The 16,689-nt window shown below is 39.0% G+C and overlaps 1 protein-coding gene across 1 annotated transcript in view; it reads left to right on the top strand.

Moving 5' to 3' along the window:
* The window catches only part of LOC144226736 (lipoxygenase homology domain-containing protein 1-like), a gene marked incomplete at its 5' end in the record, with an annotated part of 224,823 nt that overhangs the window by 60,826 nt on the left and 147,308 nt on the right, over positions 1-16,689 (top strand). Inside the window, 1 exon segment of the mRNA XM_077758257.1 lies at positions 437-649. Within this exon segment, the coding sequence (XP_077614383.1) occupies positions 437-649 (213 nt within the window).

Below are 16,689 nucleotides of genomic sequence, written 5' to 3'. Positions count from 1 at the left end.
ACAGGCTCCAGGCTCTGAGCTAGCCGTCAGCACAGAGCCCGACGTGGAGCTTGAACCCGCGAACTGTGAGATAATGACCTGAGCCGAAGTTGGACGCCTAACCGACTGAACCATCCAGGCGCCCCTTGATTATAAATTTCTTAAGAGTGGTGTTTATGTTTTATATTTTTTTTAAATCTCCTTAGCATCTAATACCGACCTTTTATTCTCAATAAATAATAATTGTTGTAAATTATAATGAGTCAGTCAGAGAGCTTCCTTTAATTTTGTATAGTTTTGCATAGTAGTTAAATTATTCCTTATTTTGCTCATTTTTAGGCAACAAGTTTCTGGTAAGATTCTGATCACTACAACTCCTATAAAAGAATTGCCATCTTCTTTTAGCAAAACGTGAGTTTATTATTTACTGCCTTCTGTTCTGTGTGTCGTTCTGCAGGGTGTGTTCCTTAATAGTGCTGTGGTTCTACTTGCTACGAGCCTCTGCCAAGCCCTGTGTCTCCAGCCTGATGGGAGCTGCACTGGAGTGGGAAGCCAGTCTGAAGAATCCTACTGGAAAGTGCATAAAATCAGCGTTGGTATTTGCATGTTTGAAAGTGTGAAAAATGCAGGGATGTATCTGAGGATTAAGGACGGCCACTGTGATGGAACAGTAAGCACATGCTTGTACTTCTCAGCCAGTGTTTACTATGTTTGCCAATGATACGTATGAGAATGACTCTTTCTGAGTAGTTAGGGTATTTTTAGTTTTAACCCATAAACATTTTAGAAATTGGAGGTAATATATGGTGGCCCTCTTGACTCATTGAAAAGTTGGGAGGGCAGCCACATGCTTTATATGATTATAGAGGGATTCTAATCTTTTAGACGTTGCTTTTGAAATGCAATGTGCACACACATCACCTGGGAATTGCATTATGAAGCAGGTTCTAATTCAGGTAGTCTGTGGTGGGACCCGTGTATCTGTGCTTCTGATAAGCTGTCAGCTGTTGTTGATGATGTTGGTCTGCAAACCATACATTGAGAACCAAGGCTTCAGAAAGTCCCCGCTCAACAGTATTTCCCTACTGCTTCTTTTGGTGCCTGAATTTCCACCAATGAAAACCCGGTATTTTGAGTAAGGAAGTAATTTTAAATTCTAATTATTAGAGGTTCTTCTTTAACGTCTTGACTTAGAAGGGGACATAGAAGGCAACTAACATAATGTTAACCTTTTACATATCCTAATTCTTCTCTGGATTGAGGATCATGTAAGGATTACACATTTAACTTGACTGCTAATGCTTTGTTCCTCTGTTCTTGTTTGAAACAATTTAGTTTAAACTGTATCTTTTTTTTTAAATATTTTTTTATTTATTTCTAGGAGAGAGAGAGACAGCGTGAGCAGGGGAGGGTCAGAGAGAGAGGGAGACACAGACTCGGAAACAGGCTCCAGGCTCTGAGCTGGCAGTCAGCACAGAGCCCGATGCGGGGCTCGAACCCACGAACCGCGAGATCATGACCTAAGCGAAAGTCGGATGCTTAACTGACTAAGCCACCCAGGCGCCCCTAAACTGTATTTTTAAGATAAACTCAGGGGTGCTTCCTCTCCCTTTTCTCCTTACCAGTATGGCATCAGTTATATGGTAGTGTTTTCATGAGCTTCTGGGGGTGAGAAGGCAGAAGGCTTAGACTATTCATCATTGTCTGGGTCCCTGTCTGCCGCAGACTGGCAAGTCTGTGTCTGGTGAGCTGCACCGATGTTCAGAGTGCAAAGAGAAAAGCACTATTATTTAATTTAAGTTTTAAAATTATTTATTTAAATGAATTAGCATATTAGCATCCTTGATTGACTCACTAAAACATTGAAATTTCACAGAAGAATCCATGCTTAACAGGGTGTCATGCTATGGCAAACTGGTAAGTGAGCTCATTAAGATGAAATACAGGTAACATTACTTTTAGGTGCCTGGGTGGCTCAGTTGAGCGTGTGACTCTTGATTTAGCCTTAGGTCATGACCTCATGGTTCGTGGGTTTGAGCTCCATGTTGGGCTCTGTGTTGACAATGCAGAGCCTGCTTGGGATATTCTCTCTCCTCTCTCTGCTCCTTCCCAACTTGTGCATGTGCTCTCTCTCTGTCTCTCTCTCAAAATAAATAAATAAGCTTAAAAAAACAAAGAGGTAACACTACTATGGCCACATTCACTGAGAGTATGATTTAATCTGATGCTCAGTCATCCTGGAGGAGGGACATCAGGGAGTAACTTTACTTTCACACCACCAGCACCCACAAAGTATACAGGTCTTTGCTTTTGGGGCTCATCCGAGTCTTCACAACCACAAGACAGACCGCGTATCACTGCAGGACACGTGTTTTGGGGGATATGTGTTTGTAAATTTCTAGGGAGAGTTTGTGGCGGCAAAGATGTATGTCACTTTAAAGTAGATGAACCAACATTGGAAATTTGTGTCTTCTCTAGATATCAACCCAGGGGATAGCTCATTTGTCAGCCCCATTCCATGTTGCTGCTGTGTCATAGTCAAGTTGGATGGTGATTTCATGGTTCTTCTCATCCTCCCTCTCCAGCATGTGTGAGCCCGGTGTCTTCCACCTCTTTCCCAGTATGCTGCTTATCTTGTCTCTTCACGTGAGCACATTTCCTCTGCCAGTGGCAGCAGCAGCTTGAATTTTTCTTCCCCACGCTAAGCACTTACTGTTGTTTACTTCTTTTTCTTCTGGTTTGTGCTGAGTGAGTCGTCTCTGTGTGATTAGGCTAAGGGAATGGAAGGAGTCCTTGGTATTCGATTGAAAGAATTGTGAGCACAGGAAGATGGGCAGAAACTTACAGATTAATATGTATTCTGTCACAGAGAAACTATTGTGGGCGTAATAATTCTCCAGATGAAGAAGCTGAATGTGAGCCTGGTTTATACAGCTTTCCCAGAGTGCAGCAGCTTGTGTCAGAGCTGAGAATCAGTGTATGTCAGGTTACCTCCTGAGCCCCTATTTTTGGAGGATTCATGATTCCAAGATGGAGGGCTGGATTGACTCCCATGAAGAGACCAGGGGCCAGATACATAGAGGGGAGGTGATTCCCAACACAAACATGAAGTTTCCTTCGTCAGCAGTTTTCCTAGAACCCATCTTGTTGACAGCTTAGGTGAGTGATTAAATCTAAAATTGTGTCCTTTCAGCCTGTGCTTTCTTTTCCTTTCCTGATAGACTTCTCAGGATAAAAAGCTAACTTCAGAATTTTCTAGACACTTTAGAACTGAGGCAGGCACTCATGTTTTCAAGTTTCAAACCCAAGTATCGCTTCTTCTTAAAGATATTTCCTAACTTGAAAAAAACAGAGGCATTTGTCCTGTTTGGTTTTGGACAGAGCCCAAGTGTGGAACCCGGTTAGATCTATTTGCAAAGGTGAAGGAACATAAATGGTTTAATTACATGGAATTTGATATTCAGAACATTAAAAAAAGAAATTCAGACCATTATAGAGCATAACACAGAGATTCTCTAGGCCTTTCGAGAATGTTATCTTGATTGCATGTCATTTGACCAGAGGTTTAAGGACATTCCTCTTCTGTCACGTCCCTGTGAGACAGCACGTGCCTGTGAAGCAGGAGGTAAATGGAAAGAGACTAGTAAGGGGGAGGAGGTCTGAAAGGAAGAGCAAGGAGCAAAGGAGCTTCGGGGGTCCGTGATGGGGATGAGGCATTGCTGGCCATGTTGCTTCTGCTAGGATCTAGTCCCTGCCCCGGCCCCCCAAATCCCAGCAGTGGGCCATGGCCTCTGGAGGCTGTCTCATGCTGGAGCACCAGAGCACCAGGAGGAACTAGGGGCTTAGACCACAGCCATTTCCCATCTAAAATGGAAGCATTTCAGTGTTTAAAGAATGAGCATGGCTGTACCGGTGAGTACCAGTTCAGTATCAAACACTGCTCCCCACCCCTGCTACCAGCACACAAAGGGTGAGGTGTGTGTGATCCTTGAGGGCTGCAGAGGATATCTTGTTGCTGTTTTTCCTTTTAAACATTGGTAAAAATCTCCAGTTAGGGTAAGATTTTCCTAACCTATGACATACTTACAGATCTGTTACTTTTGTTCACTTGCCTCCTAATATCAAAGCTCATTTTGTAGAAATCTTTAGCTTCCTGGTATTTCTGTTAGAAATTTCAAGCTTATTCTTGGAAAAATTATTGCATTGGAAAGTTATTGTTAAAAGATTTGAAATTTTAAAGAGACTTTCCACGAAGCCAGGGGCTCCTGAATGCTATGTAAATTCTTGAAAAACGTGCCACTGTTCTTGCCAAAGGTGAATTTCCTGATAATTATAAGAGGATCAGCAAAGAAGACAGAAAGGAGAAAGACTGATATTTTTGAGTGTCTCTTATGTAGCAAAGGCTGGACTAGCTCTCTTATATTTGTAATCACATCCTTTAGCCCCTAAAGTCTTACAGCAAGATGAATAATAAGATAAGAAAATGATAGTATCAGGTCTTACCCCAAACTGATCCATGAACTAATAACTCCTTTTATGTAGTTACTAAAAGATTGACCAGGATTGAAGAGTATCTATTCTAAATTTAACACTTATCCATCAGGCACAGTCTAGAACAATTCTATTCTAGCTTTTCATTGAGATTGGCCCCTTGGCTGTGCTCTCCTGCTACCAACACTGTCAGGGGGCATCAAGGGTAGTGAGTTAGTGAGGCTCCTCCTGTGGACCCCACATGTCTACCTGCTTTGTGTGTACCAGCCCCATGCAAATACCTGAAGGTTGGAGGATTCTGAGGCTACCACCTAATGGTGTTTACCATTTAAACAACACTGATGTTTTAACTTTACTTTGGGACTTTGGTGGAGAAGAGCCTCCACGGAACTTTCATCATTTGTATTTTACTTTCTGCTGTTTCCATCATAGTGTTTTCTTTATAACTTATTTAGTGACTTATTGATGTGGTTGTCTGACTAAAATTCTTCATCTGAAATTTTGGTAAGTAGGTCTTTTTAGTCAGAATGGATAGCTTTTTTGCTCATAAGATACTATATTAATGCATAAAAATCAGGCGTATTATTTCTCACTTTTACTGTATCTGACCAGAAATCATTAGGCTGGAATGACATTACTCTTGAAAACAGAATGGTAATAATTGTCTTAATTATTCTCCTTTGCATGTATTTAGAGGCTATCGTAAGGAAGGCTTCCAATCTCCAAAGGGGTTTAAGATGAATTCAAAGGTAAATAGTAACACATACTCGTATTGCTATACCCTAAAAACCTAATAGTGCTTCAGTCTTGGTAGCTAGTCAACAAATGTTCATCGTATAAATTGAATTGAATAAGAGCATTAATGTTTCCAATGTATCTGCCATTGCATATTTGAAAACATTTCTTCTTTTTCCCCTTTATTTTGGAGAGAAAGAGGGAGTCAGGGAGAGAGACAGAGAGGGGCAGAGAGAATCTGAAGTAGGTTCCATGCTCAACGCAGAGCCTAACACAAGGCTGGATCCCACAACCCTGGGATCAGGACCTGAGCCCAAATCAAGTCAGTGCTCAACCGAGTGAGGCACCCAGGCGCCCCTAAAATCATTTCTTATAGGCAGACATGCTTATTATCAGGTATGATGCTGATCCTGATCCTGTAACAAATGTTTCTGTTACTAGGAAATTTTTATGCTGTAGGAATAAATCACCTGATGCAGTAAATATTCAAGTTAGCAACAAGCATGCAGTTCACTAGGGACATTTGTAATGCTGCTGATTTAAAGAAGAAAACAAGCCTCAGGGGCCCCTGGGCAGCTCAGTCAGTTAAGCGTCCTACCTACCTCAGCTCAGGTCATGATATCATGGTCTGTGAGTTTGGGTCCTGGTCGTCGGGCTCTGTGCCGACAGCTCAGAGCCTGGAGCCTGCTTCGGATTCTGTGTCTCCCTCCCTCTCTGTCTCTTCCCCCACTTTGTCTCTTTCTCTCTCTCAAATATAAATATTAAAAAAAGAAAGAAAGAAGAAAACAAGTCTAAAAACATAGGTGGAATTCATCACTAAGAATCAATGTAAAGAAAAAAAGAGATGTAAGAATTGTAGAAAAACAAACTGAACAGGATACCAAGCAAAGACACATGCACACCTGATACACCCACACTAGCAGGATCCTTGTTCATGGGCAAGAATTTAGTTTGCAGAAACTAGGAAAGATTCTCTCATTGCAAACCTATTTAATTTTGCCTCTTTCCTACACATGTACGTAACTAAAAAGTTAAAGATAATTCGTATTTTTTAATCAACTTATTTTTTAAATGTTTTTATTTATTTCTGAGAAAGAGAGAGAGGCAGCGTGAACAGGGGAGGGCCAGAGAGTGAGGGAGACACAGAATCTGAAGACAGGTTCCAGGCTCTGAGCTGGCTGTCAGCACAGAGCCTGACGTGGGGCTCGATCCCATGAACGGTGAGATCATGAGCCAAAGTTGGACGCTTAACTGACTGAGCCACCCAGGCACCCCAGATAATTCGTATTTTTAAGAAGTTGTATAGATGTACAGATGGTGTAGGTATACAGTGCTAGACCAGTGGATTGAAAATTATAAAATTGAGTAAAAGACTTAGTTTTATGTAGATAATAAGAGATCATATGATTTTAGTGAGCCTGTGCCCCTGGAATATTGAACTTCACAAGTGTTTCTCAGTTCTGGGATAAGTAGAGTGGGTGGAAGTTGGGTATTTCCCTTTCCCCAGGTCACTTAGGCTCTGTTAAAACACTAAAAGTTGAGGCTGTAATTAACTGGTTTTTTCCTGTGGGCAGTTCTTGTTAAGAAGAGCAGTGCTGTGTGTATTTATGAATGGTTCATCTTGGGGCGCCTGGGGGGCTCAGTCGGTTAAGCGTCTGACTTCGGCTCAGGTCATGATCTCACGGTTCGTGGGTTCGAGCCTGCATCGGGCTCTGGGCTGACAGCTCAGAGCCTGGAGGCTGTTTCAGATTCTATATCTCCCTCTCTCTCTGACCCTCCCCTGCTCACGCTGTGTCTCTCTGTCTCTGTCTCTGTCTCAGAAATAAATAAAACATGAAAAAAATTTTGAAAAATGGTTCATCTTTCCCTCCCCGGTCAGGAGCACAAAGGAACCCTTTGCTATGCACCGTGGGACCCTGGTGGAGATCTTGGAGCTGAAGGCACAAAGCGTAGGGGCCTGTCTCCGACTGGAGTTCCTTGGAGTTTAACTCTCAGACTTGTCTCACTGAGGCTCAGTTGAGCAATTCATCAACTATGGTTCAAGTGTCCCGTCTGCGGGCATGGTTTCCTCATGACTTCCTGCTTGTGAGCCTCTGCTCTGGTGAGCGGTGACTCCCTGTCTGTCTCTGTGCTCCCGGAGGCAGCAGTTTACCTGGATCCTTACTGCCCTTGTGGTTCTGAAAGGAGTTGTTCAGTTTTCAGTCTGTTTAGCTTTTTATTTGTTAAGACAGAGAAGTAACTTCTAAGCTTCTCACATGCAGAACTGGAAACTGGGAGTTGAAATCATGTTTTACTTAATCAAAAAAGTTTGAAGACTTATTAAAATTGTAAGGTTAGTTATTTTGTTTGAATTTTCCAGAAAGTGGTCTTACATTTTGCTGTTTATTGTAGACCACAGTCTGTTCATTAGTTTTGGTCTTTACAGCATGAAGGAGATTTAAAGAATATACAGAGGGGTTTGAGGACAGCAACAAAGATTTTCTTCCCCTCAGGAGCAAACAGACTTTAAGACAAGAGAAAATTGTTGCATGAGTTATCCTGGAAAAGAGAAGGCTGATGAGAATCATTAAAATAGTACAGTGTATAGAATGTATATTAATTTCTAGGATAGGGGCACCATAGAGAAGAGATTCTTATTTGCTTTGTTTATTAAAATACCCCAAACTCTTCAACAAGGTTTGACATTTGGTAGGTGCTCAACAAATAATGAATAAGAAGTTAAAATATCACTTGGTGGTATTTTTGTAGGACCTGTTATCTTGCAAAGAAACCAGATAGAAGGAAAGGCACATTAGATGTTGTTTTAGCTTGCAGTGGTATGAGCGTGCACCGATATTCTAACAAGGCTTTGTCCAGTTGGTTTATCTTATTGATATGCAGGAAGACACACAAAATACAACATGACCCTTTTACATCCAGAACCCACATATTTTCTTTTATTTCCCATCTGCATTTCATTAATCAGTTTGTATTTGGGTTAGGGATAAAGCAGAGACTTTTTTTTTGGTGCTCATTCTAATGAATTTCTTTATACATTTATTTATTTATTTATTTATTTATTTATTTATTTATTTATTTATTTATTTATTTAAATCCAAGCTAGTTAACATATAGTGTAGTAATGGTTTCAGGAGTTGAAGTTAGTGATTCATCACTTACATATAACACCCAGTGCTCATCCTAACAAGTGTCCTCCTTAATGCCCATGGTCACCCATTTAGCCCATCCCCCCACCTATTTTCCCTCCCAGCAACCCTCAGTTTGTTCTCTGTATTTAAGAGTCTCTTATGGTTTGCCTCCCTGTCTGTTTTTATCTTATTTTTCCTTCCCTTCTCCTATAGTCATCTGTTTTGTTTGTTAGATCCAACATATGAACGCAGTTATATGGTGTTTGTTTTTCTCTGACTTATTTCGCTTACCATAGTACACTCTAGTTCCCTCTATGTCATTGCAAATGTCAAGATTTCATTCTTTTTGATTGCCAAGTAATATTCCATATACTATATCTTCTTTATCACCTCGTCAGTCACTGGGCATTTGGGCTCTTTCCATAATTTGGCTATTGTTGATAGTTGTCAGAGGCTGGCCCTGGCTGGTTGAGGGGTCCCTGAAGGATGGACGGTGTTGGTGAGGGAGGGATGACAGAGGCCACAAGAATCTTTCTGGTCACCAGGCAGGCGTCTCTGCTCTGACTGGGGCTCAACTTTATTTTATAATTAAGTGTTTGGGGGATGGCACAGAAGTGGCATTTGCCTTAGACAGTGATTTCTGATGGCAAATTCCTTTGATACGTAAGAATTTCTCAGAACATAGATTTGTAGAAGACTCATGCATAACCTTTATCAATAGTGATTGGGGTAGGGGATTTAAATGCTTATCCTATGGGGAAGGAAGCTATCTTTAGCATACAAGACAATGTTTTTAGCATACAAAGGGTGAAGTTAGTTCTTTGTGGACAGGGGTCAATAGCTTGTTTAAGACGAAGTATTAAGAAAAACAGGTCTTTCAGGAAACGCCTTTGGTCCCATAATCACTAAAGAAGAAGTTCCTCAATAGGTTCCTTCACAGGGTGCAATCAGCATATTCAAGGCCAGAATAAGTCACTCACAAATACCTTGGGGAGCCGGTATTCCTAGCAGAAACAATTGGGTGGGGGTGGATATCTGTCCTTAACTCTAAATTAGGCTCTTTGTCTCAGGGCCAGACTCAATTGTAACTCTTGTGTTCTTGGTCCCCTTTATTATATAAGTCTTGGATCTGCAAGGCCAATAGGAAGAGCCTTTTGACAATAATCGACAGTGCATTCATCTAAAATCTCATTTGAAAAGGCAAAAATATGCTTTTCTTTATGAGCAATCTGTGTGGGGAATATTGGTCTGATCTGGAATATTGTGAGTCCTGGTCAATACCAGCAGCCTCATTGCCAACATGAGCCAGTAGTAGCAGAAGGAGATACCAGTTTTCATTTCTCATGGCAGGAGCTTTGCAAACGCTGCCATTTCCTCGCTGTGACTGTCATCCAGCGAGGCCGGTGCAGCTCCCAGCAGATAGTGTTGCTATAGACATTGGGGTCTTTGTGCCCCTTTGAATTAGCATTTTTCTATCTTTTGAATAAATACCTAGTAGTGCAATTGCTGGGTCATCGGGTAGTTCTATTTTTAATTTTTTAATTTTTTGAGGAACCTCCATACTGTTTTCCAAAGTGGCTACACCAGTTTGCATTCTCACCAACTGTGCTTGCCCTTTCTCCACATCCTCATCAGTGTCTGTTGTTTCCTGAGTTGTTAATGTTAGCCATTCTGACTGGTGTCAGGTGGTATCTCAGTGTGGTTTTGATTTGTATTTCCCTGATGATGAGTGAAGTTGAGCATCTTTTCATGTGTCTAAACAGAGAAATTTATCTATCTATCATCTATCTATCTATTTATTGAGAGAGAGAGAGAGAGAGAGAGGGAGAGACAAAGAGACAGAGAGAAGCAGAGCTCACCTGAAGTGGAGCTCATGTTTTAACTGAAAGTGGAGCTTGTGTTCACCCATAGTGGGGACTGAGCTCACCAGAAATGTGGCTCAAACTCATGAACCATGAGATCATGACCTGAGCCAAAGTCAGATGCTTAAGACTGAGCCTCTCCTAAAACAGAGAATGTTATTTTTAAAAATTTTTAATACAATTTATTGTCAAATTGACTAACCTACAATGTGTATAGTGTGTTCTTGCTAAAACAGAGATTTTAAATTAAAGAAGAAAAGAGGGAATAAAGGGAATGCTGAAGGTTTATTGTTTTGAAATTTAGTTGCATTAAATTTTATTTTAGTTATATTAAATTTTATTTTCATTCTTTTCACTAATTGTACTTACTGGGGAGTTAAAAAATGGATATCATTCCTCAGGTGTTTACAGCCTTTTGGAGGGAACAAATATGTGCAGGTAGTGATCTAGGTTACACTAGAAAATTAGTAATCTAATTCAAGTTATAGTTTAAATGCTTATATGAGAGCCCAGGAGAAGCAGATTGATTTGAGCAGTGTAGGTGAGTCAGAAGAAATTTCCTATATAGGAGAGGAAAAATATCTTTCTCTAATGTCTTTCTAAGTTCTCACCTGAGGCCCTTCTAACAAAGACACACCAATGAGAAAAGCATACATATTTGTTTAATAGAAGTCATACATGACACAGAGTCTCCTTAAGGAAATGAAAACTGGAAGGAGTAGTTAAACAGGATGTTTTAATGCTAGTTTTAATGAAAAGTGGAGAGTTGTAGAAAAAAATGGGATAGGACCAAATAGGGTGTACACTAAGTATAGTGAACTTGGGGAAACAGCAAGACCTATTCATTTCTCTCAGCATCTCTCTGTCTTTGGAGATAAGCATGCTCCTTGCCTCCTGGTATAGGAAGACACCTCTCACATCAGAATCTTATGACCTACTTCAGGGGAAGGTCAGAAAACCCTTCCTGCCCCAGCCATTTTACGGATTCTTTCAGCTTGAAATTTCTTTTTTTTTTTTTTTTTTTTAATGTTTTATTTGTTTCTGAGAGAGAGAGAGATAGCGTGAGCAGGGAGGGTCAGAGATAGAGGGAGACACAGAATAGGAAACAGGCTTCAGGCTCTGAGCTGTCAGCACAGAGCCTGACCCAGTGCTTGAACCCATGAACTGTTAGATCATGACCTGAGCCGAAGTTGGATGCTTGACCGACGGAGCCACCCAGGTGCCCCTCAGCTTGAAATTTCAATATTCCAGTGTGCCCTATTTTGGAGTAGTGTGCCTTGAGCTCCATCACCTGGAATGGTGAATTTACAGGGTATAATCCCATTTTTCATTATAAAAAAAAGAGAGGGAAAGATATTATATGAACAAATTATAAAAAATTTGTAAAGAAGAGCTTTATTTTAAGAGTTAAACATTTATTGAGTTTCTACTGAAAGGCAGAAAATGTGTCCATTGCTAATGATACAGTAGATGCTGTAGGACATACCCCTTGCTCTCAGAGAACTTGCAGTCTAGAAGACTGAAAGAAGAATGTAAACAGATTAATTGCACCACAGTGTGAAAGTACAGTAATGGAGGTTAAGTATCAAGTTCAGTGTTGAAAAAGAAAGAGATATGTCTGGGAAAGGGTTTAAGCGTTTTCAATTGTGTGTCATGGCTAGTTGCTTGAGATCTTTAATGTAAAATATCATACATTTTTAATAGGATTTTTGTTTTAAGTTTGGGGAGATGGGCTGGTAATAATATTGAAGTTCATAAGTCTGGCCTCTGTAAAAGACGGATTAGTTTATGGAGAACCTAAAGTGTGCAGAATAACTGTAAGAAATANTAGTTTGACTCGGAAGCTCAGAATTTGCCCGAAAACACACTGGTAATTCTAGACTGTTCCAGTTTGCTTAGTTCAGTTGACTGATTTTTTTTTCAGCCAAAATAAATATATATGTATATATTTATTTATATGTTTTTAATATAAATAAGTAAATATATTTATATATTTATATTTATATATATTTATTTTATAAATATATAAAATAAAAATATCATGGTTTCTATCCAGTTCGAAGATTAGTCCCTTATAGATCAATAATAAGTCAGGCTTTCTTTTCTTTTTTTTCCTTTTTTCCTTTATTCTTGGATGGTCCCTGGATAGAAAGCCTTAGAAAAAAGTCATGGGAAAGGGCCACTGTATACATACTCTTCTTCAGTCCCACGCTTCTCTCTATTGTAGTGTGGCTGATTTCATTTATCCCTGGACCTCTCAATATCATATAATTTCACATGAGGTTCATATTGTAGTCTGAACATTTTGGACAGTATCATGGGGCTTGAGATCTGTATATGGTTTGGTCTCAAGGCTTTGAAATCTGTTACTAACTTGTATCAAGCCCTCTCCCAGGTCACTGGTCTTCTCAGTACTTGAACCTGCCATTGGGGCATGACATAACTTCTGGATCCCCTGATAGTTCCATGTGGGCTGTGGAGATGACACGAAACTACATCCGTACCTTCCAAGACTCTTCCCTCAGACATTTTTAATTCACTTTCTGGATGGCCCTATGTTACTATGGTACCATGCTGAATACTGGGATGCTCTAAGGTAAATTTGTAAATTTCTTGGGATAGTCTCTCAGTTCTTGAGATTCTCCAATAAAATACATGAATGTTTTACTACCCCTTACATATTTGCTATGCCAAGAATTAACCCCTAATGGGGTTTGAATAAGGACATCCAGTCTCTCTTTAGTCCATTCACCGCAGACTCCTCCTCCTGCTACCAGATAGGCTTTTCTTCTTCTTTTGGGGTAAGAATTTCTGCTATGTCATTTATTATATCTGCCTTTTCAGTGGCTTCATCATTTAAACTCTGTGGTGTCCAGTCCTACAGTAGTGGCTCTAGGTATATAAAGTTCAATTTTTTGGATTTTCTTTTAGCAACTATTTTGCCTCCCAATAAAGCTTGGTTTTGCAAATGAAAAATATCTTCCTTCTGATTTCTTATTTGGTATAAATATTAAAACCCTTCTATTTGGAAACTCAAAGTTGAGCAAAGATTTATTTGTTTTGAGCTGGATTCTACCTACCTATGATACAGTAAGCATGTTGGTCTAGTAAATGGGAGAGTTTTGTAACAATTATCAATGAAAACATATTGGTTTATTAACAATCCACAAATATTATCCTCACTTCAGGTAGTGATTGTAGTGATCAAGATATGAGATGATATGAGTCTGAAGTTTGAGAAGTAACAATGAAGCTGAAGTTTGGGTGAATTTGATAGATATTGTTGTGGAATAGTTAGTATGTCTTCATGGCTGATTGAATATGAGTGGTGAAAATAAAAAAGCCTCAGCAAACAAGGGATAGAGAATTTTTCTCAACTTGATAAAGAATATTTACAAAAAACTTACAGCTAATATCATTCATACTAGTGTGAGGCTAGATGCTTTCCCCTATGATCGGGAAGAAGGCAAGGATAGCCACTCTCACCACTCCTTTTTAATATTGTGTTAGAAGTCTTGGCTAATGCAATAAGACAAGAAAAGGAAACAACCTGTATACAGATTAGGAAGGAAGAAATAAAATTATCTTTATTTGCAAATGACATAATTGTTTATGTAAAAAAAAAACCTCAAAGAATCAACAAAACTCCTCTAGAAATAATATGTGATTATGGCAAGCCTGCAGTATACAAGATTAATATACAAAAGTCAATTCTTTCTTAAATACTAGCAATGAGAAGTTAGAATTTGAAATTAAACATACAATATCAGTTACATTAGCACCAAAAGAAGAAATAATTAGGGATAAATCTAACAAAATATATATCAGATCTATATGTGGAAAAATACAAAATTCTGATGAAAGACAGCAAGGAGATTTTAAGTAAGTGGATAAATATGCCATGTTCGTGGATTGAAAGAATGTTGTCAGTCCTTCCCAACTTGGTCTTTAGATTCAACACAAGTTCAGAATATCAGCAAGCTACTTTGTGGGTATCAAAAACTGATTCTAAAGTTTACATGGCAAGGCAAAAAGACCAGAATAGCCAATAAAATACTTAAAAACAAATTGGAGGACTGGCACTACCCAGCTTCCAGACTGACTGTAGAGCTTCAGTGCTCAAGACAGTGTGGTATTCGTTGAAGATTAGACAGACCAATGGACTAGAATAGAGAGCTCAGAAACAGACCCACATAAATACTGTCAATTTATCCTTGATACAATTTATATTTGATAAAAAAAACAAAGGCATTTCAATGGGGAAAGGACAGGCTTTTCAGCAAATATTACTGGAACAATTGGATGTCTCTATGCAAAAATAAAAAAAATATCTAGACACAGAACTTCCAGCTTTCACAGAATGTGCACATGAATGGTTATATCAACTTTATTTATAATCACCAAAAACTGGAAGCAACTAAGACATCCTTCAATAGTTAAACAGATGAACTCTGGTACATCTATACAGTGGAATATTATTCAGTAATAAAAATCAATGAACTATCAAGCCATGAAAAGACATTGAGAAAACTTATGTGCATATTGATAAGTTTAAGACACCAGTATGAAAAGGGTACATATTATATGATTCCAATAATATGACACTTTGGAAAATGTAAAACTATAAAGATAGTGAAATAATGAGTGGTTGTGAGGATTAGAGGGGAGCGTGAAAGGGATGAACAAGGAAAGCATAGGCAGTCTTTAAGGCAATAAAATGATTGTGTTTTTCTACTATAGTGGTGGATACAGGACATTATGCATTTGTCAAAACCCATTAGACTGTGCAATGAGTGAACCTAATGTGTGCAAATTAAAAATCATTTACGAGGCTTGGGAGTCCCAGAAAAGAATGAAGACTCTGACAAGAGAATCTAACTATATTGAAAATGTATGAGACAATCTTTATGAAGGTGATAGGAGAAAAGGCCCTGACCTAAGAATCTTTGGAAATAAGTGGAGTAGGTAATGAGAAAGGCACATAAGCACTGTATTCTGTTTGGTAAAATTGTTCCCCATAGGAGTTGGGTTAACAGTCTGATACTATCATAAATTCATACTGGAACAGAACAATTACATAAATGGATGGCAGATGAGGGGAAGCAAATTTCTTACTGTTGGAATGGGAGTTTACAGATAAGCAAGGGAGGAAGTTGGAATGATCTATTTGTAATCTATTATAATTGGACACATTAGTATGAGCTCAGTTTAGCTTTCTATAAATGTGAATGGTTGCATATAGAAATATTTACAGATATATACATATCCATGAATTAGTAAAACATACTATTTTTTGCTTTGTTTGATGAGAGGGCTTAGAAACAACAACACCCCAGTAGCAGTAAGCAGACCTAGTACTCAGATCTTGTTTTTTAATGACATTCTCTAATAAAAGATTCCAAGACTCTTTAGAAAAATGGCTGATTCTAGGACTAGGGCAGGGACTAGGGCAGGAAATAAACAAAATGAACCTGGAACTTTTTGTAGGACCAGAAAGTAACAAAGTGTTCAAAACAGCCAACGCACACATGTGTGTGCATGCACACACACACTCACATTTACTTTAAGAGACCCTTCACTTATGAAGAACTGAAAGATCTCAATGGCCAAGGCTGGAAGAGTTTGAGCAGCAAAGTAGTGTAGGATTATATCCCAAAGTATGAAATAAATATTCATGAGCCCATAGTAATATACATAGATGATTTAATAAATAAATGGGGGAAAGAGACGAATCTCTTATGTTGAATTCCAGATAAGCTATATAAAATACTCTGCTGCAAGGAGGTGAAGCAAAATTCCTGTCCTTAAGTATGGGCTGCATATAGGACTTCCTCCCAAAGAACAGAGTATGGGAAGAGTGGGGGGTGGAGGTGGGGGCGTGTAAAAATATTGACTTTTTGCAGTGGAATACCTGAGAAACCTAGCCATGTGATCAAGGTCAACCTCACCAGAGTCAAGTCATATTGGAAGCATGCACCCCTGATATGATGTGATGAAAATGGCACCTTTTCCTGTGGTCTTCCTCCCAGTATCTCAAACTCTAGTCTAATCATGAGGAAGACATCAGACATATTCCAGTAGTGAGGCATTCTACAAAATACCTGACCAGTACTCCTCAAAACTGTCAAGGTCATCAAAAACAAGGAAAATACAAGAAATTCTCAGAGCCAAAAGGAGTCTAGAGACACGGTGACCAAATATAAATGTATCCTGGATGGGATTCTGGACAGAAAAAGAATATTCGTTAAAAATTAAGGAAACATCAGTGAAGTGTTACTTAATAATGTATCAGCATTGCTTCATTAATTATAACAAATGTGTTCTAGTAATGAAATATGTTAATAAGAAAAAGTAGATTTAGATATATGGGGAGCTCTGTACTGTCTTCTAAATTTTCCTGTAAATCTAAAACTGTTTTTAAAATATAAAGTCTATTCTAAAGGGGCGTCTGGGTGGCTTGGTTGGTTAAATATCAGGCCTTGACTCACGTCGTG

The sequence above is a fragment of the Crocuta crocuta genome, unplaced genomic scaffold, assembly GCF_008692635.1.
Source record: "Crocuta crocuta isolate KB4526 unplaced genomic scaffold, BGI_CrCroc_1.0 scaffold338, whole genome shotgun sequence".
Lineage (NCBI taxonomy): Eukaryota > Metazoa > Chordata > Mammalia > Carnivora > Hyaenidae > Crocuta > Crocuta crocuta.
Note: the sequence above shows the minus strand (reverse complement) of the source record. Positions and strands in the feature narration are given on the sequence as shown.